The 3711-nt window shown below is 47.7% G+C and overlaps 1 protein-coding gene across 1 annotated transcript; it reads left to right on the forward strand.

Moving 5' to 3' along the window:
* Positions 1-672: 672 nt before the first annotated feature.
* On the forward strand, positions 673-2626 carry LOC136512501 (uncharacterized protein At5g02240-like). The gene is made up of 7 exons (XM_066506466.1): positions 673-930; positions 1054-1325; positions 1426-1462; positions 1660-1757; positions 1900-1961; positions 2046-2169; positions 2276-2626. The coding sequence occupies exons 1-7, from the start codon at positions 744-746 to the stop codon at positions 2393-2395; spliced, it is 900 nt and encodes a 299-aa protein (XP_066362563.1). The 5' UTR covers positions 673-743; the 3' UTR covers positions 2396-2626.
* Positions 2627-3711: the final 1085 nt, after the last annotated feature.

Genomic DNA, 3711 nt, shown 5'->3' on the forward strand with positions numbered 1-3711 from the left:
GAACTGTTCTAGGCTTTGATCACTACTTCTTTAAAACCTTCGTTTTAGAACCACCATTTTCCAAAAATTCAAAATCTTCCTACCAACGAACACATTTATCGATTTGTCAAAAAACAAAAAACAAAAAAACACATTTATCGAGGTGCAACTCTAACCTCTACATTAATTCTCGTCTATAAAAAAAACTTGGATGTGTTTCATTGATTTTTTTTAGGATCGGACGTGTTTCATTGATTTTTGTAGGATCGGATGTGTTTCATTGATGATAGGCCCTGGGTAATAATCTACGGAAACTCGGAAGTGATATTTTAAGGGCGTGTTTGGTTCCGCGTATCTACGCGTTACGATCGAGATAAGCCAAGAATCCCGCCAAACGGACTACGATCAATGCGCGATGGCCGGTTGAAAACGAACGCGGGCGGGCGTTTCCCAAAACGCGGCCTCGGAGGTGCTTGGCTTAAACGCGGTCGTGCGTTCGTGAGTTGCGGAACCAAACAGGTACTAAAGGACAGATTTTGCAAAACCAATTTTTGGCCCACTTCCAGTAACGAAGCACACTCCCCTGATCCTGACAAAGCGGGCCCAATTGGTAGGGGTATGGCCCACTGACACATGCGGCCCAACAAGCCTAAACGGCCATCATCATCCGTCGCCAACCTGCGGCACGAAAGGCCGAAAGCGATAAGCAGACAGTAGTAAACTGACCAGCTGCTTGCTGCCCAGTGCCCACTCGCCGGAGAACCATGGCCACGGCGGCGGCGTGTGTGCGGGTGGCTTCTCCGTTCACGGGCCCACCTCTCCGGCATCCCTGCCACGTTATCTCAGCGAGGCGGGGACCCAGGAAGGCCGGGCTGGTCGTCACGGCGGCCGCCGCGGCCGGCGGTGGGTCGCCGCGCACTGTGCTCGTCACCGGCGCCGGCGGCCGAACAGGTAGGCTTCCTCAAGTTCCGCTCATTTGGAATTTGGCATCCGTAGGCAAAGTTCTCGTTTCATTGTTGCTGATTCATCTCTACGTTTGCAAAAATCCAATTTTCCCCATTTGCGGTAATTCAGGCCAAATTGTGTACAAGAAGTTGAAGGAGAGGGCAGGCCAGTTTGTGGGACGAGGCCTAGTCAGGACAGGAGAGAGCAAGGGCAAAATCGGAGGCGGTGACGACGTGTTCATCGGCGACATAAGAGACCCCGAGAGCATTGCTCCTGCGATTGAGGGCATCGACGCGCTCATCATCCTCACCAGCGCGGTCCCGAAAATGAAGCCGGGGTTTGATCCTAGCAAAGGGGGGCGCCCTGAGTTTTACTTTGAAGAAGGGAGCTATCCTGAACAGGTGGCTGAAATTGTTTGATATAATGCTTACATTACAGTGCTGTGTCAGTTCCTGAATTTGTTTGGAATTAACGCTCTGTGTTGTTTGTCTCTGTTTCAAGGTGGATTGGATTGGCCAAAAGAATCAAATAGATGCTGGTAAATGCTACCCCTTGTCTTGCATATATGTCGTTTATTGAAGCTTCATACACAACCTGTGTTTTTATGCTAATCTGTTAAACTACTGACCATTTCAAAATGACAGTTCGGTGAAGCTGCCTTTTTTTTTTCCCGTGCTGGCAAACATAACTTTCTTTTTTTGTTTCTCAGCTTCTTTTTCTTGCATGTTTACGCAGCTAAGAACATTGGTGCAAAGCACATAGTTTTGGTGGGATCCATGGGAGGAACAGACATCAATCACCCACTAAACAAGTTAGGAAATGCGAATATACTGGTACATAGAATATTTAGCTTTTCTTCCAACTTGTTCTATTTTATGTTTGTCTGTCCATGCGCATGTGTTGTGTGCATGGGAACATCATCTGCATGCCTGCTTTGTTTGGGAATTTCCTAGTGATTTTCTTCAAAATTTTAAGGTGTGGAAGCGCAAGGCAGAACAGTACCTAGCGGACTCTGGTCTTCCATATACAATTATAAGGTTGTAACACAAGGAGAATTGTTAAAGCTATAACTGTGAATGCTTATGTTGGTAATCTACTGTTCGTTTTTCTTTTCCTTGCAGAGCTGGCGGTTTACAAGATAAAGATGGTGGCTTGCGAGAGTTGATTATTGGGAAGGATGATGAGATCCTGAAAACAGAAACAAGAACTATTGCCAGGGCCGATGTTGCAGAAGTTTGCATACAGGTAGCTTCGTACAGTGGAAGACACAGCTGTAGATCCATGCTTTTCTCAAGCTCTTGTGATAAGTGCTAACTCTAGCGTTTGATTGATCTGTGACTTTCCTATGCAGGCCTTGCTATTCGAAGAGGCAAAGTTTAAGGCATTTGATCTGGCATCAAAACCAGAAGGTGAAGGGACGCCAACTACAGACTTTAGCGCACTTTTTGCACAAGTTAATAGTCGCTTCTAAAAAGATAAGATTGTCGTTGCCAAGAAATTGAGGGCATTCTCTTATAAAGCGCTATGAAATGTGTATTGAGTCAGGTTAGTTTCCTGTTTATTAAGTTCATAAAATATTACCGTTGTCCCATGTAGGATCCTTTTTTTAATCTCTCGCTCTCTCTTTAGCTACTTTTGGCTTCATTTCCTGTCTAGACAGTGGATTCTGCACATAATGCTAATGAATTTTCGTATCAAATAAGATCGCCAAGTTATCCATAATGTTCAAAAGATAAGTCAGCACACATGCTTTCTTTTTCTTGAACACACAATAGGGTTGCGTATCTTTGTGTTAAGATTCCAAGTCTTTGGTCTTCTAGGGCTTGGACAGCAGCTCTCTGATTGAATGCCCTCCTCAGAACGCAACCAAGGCAGGCGCCAGCTCTACGAGGGAGTGACCATGGAGCCAATAATCAGTCCAAAAGGACCAAAACAGTGTGTTACGACCATTATCCACTTGAGCAGTAATTGAGAAGCAAACGGTGCTGAAGTGTTGACATGAATGGGTAACTGCAGTCCCGCCCAAGGTTGATCAGGTTGCATTTTTTGTAGCCACAACCAGCACATCCTTAGACCCCATAGAAGATTACAAGATTATGTATACCCTAATAGTTAAGCCTAGTGCTTGTATCTTACTATTTCCTGTACTTTACATTTCGGCTGCTAATAGCCTAGTATTAGGAATATGCTCAACATCTACTCTAGTGGTTAGAAAAGTGCTGGAGTAGGTGAGAGGGAGAGAAGCCATCTGCTCTATAAAAGCAGTGGCATAGACCATCTTGTATCAAGCTATTGCATTTCAATTCAATCAAGCGGCCAATGGCCAAGCTGCCCTCTGGCCTTACCCTAAATCTGAGATCCACTTCGTGTTCACCTGGCCAACAATTGGTATCTAGAGCCCTAGGTTCTTGAGAGAGCAGAGCAGCCATGTCCACCTCCAGCGAGCGAGCGCATCGTGCCGCCGCCGCCACCGGCGTGGTGATCAACCCCGGCGTGGCGGTAGGAGATGGAGCCGATGACTGCGCTGTGCGCCTTGCCGCCGCAGAGGCAACGGCTGCGCAGGCGGTCAAGGCGGCCAGGCTGGTTGTTGCTGCGGCCGAAGCCGCAACGGCAACCGCCGAAGCGCTGCGCGTGGAGATGGAGAGGGAGCCCCGCGGATCGCGAAGCCCTAGGAGGCACCGCACACCGTCACTAGAGCGCCGCTGTGGACACGGAGGCCGTCCCAGGTCTTCGGTGATCCAGACGGTGTACCGGGAGTCAGGGGTGGGCTCGCCATGGCCGATACTC

The sequence above is a fragment of the Miscanthus floridulus genome, chromosome 16 (assembly GCF_019320115.1).
Source record: "Miscanthus floridulus cultivar M001 chromosome 16, ASM1932011v1, whole genome shotgun sequence".
Lineage (NCBI taxonomy): Eukaryota > Viridiplantae > Streptophyta > Magnoliopsida > Poales > Poaceae > Miscanthus > Miscanthus floridulus.

What these genes read in the sequence shown, in the direction of transcription:
- LOC136512501 (XM_066506466.1), top strand. Translation starts at nt 744, where the DNA reads ATGGCCACGGCGGCGGCGTGTGTGCGGGTGGCTTCTCCGTTCACGGGC. An exon ending in AAAGAATCAAATAGATGCTG is followed by an intron (nt 1,463 to 1,659) that starts GTAAATGCTACC and finishes ATGTTTACGCAG; the next exon opens with CTAAGAACATTGGTGCAAAG. An exon ending in CTTCCATATACAATTATAAG is followed by an intron (nt 1,962 to 2,045) that starts GTTGTAACACAA and finishes TTTTCCTTGCAG; the next exon opens with AGCTGGCGGTTTACAAGATA.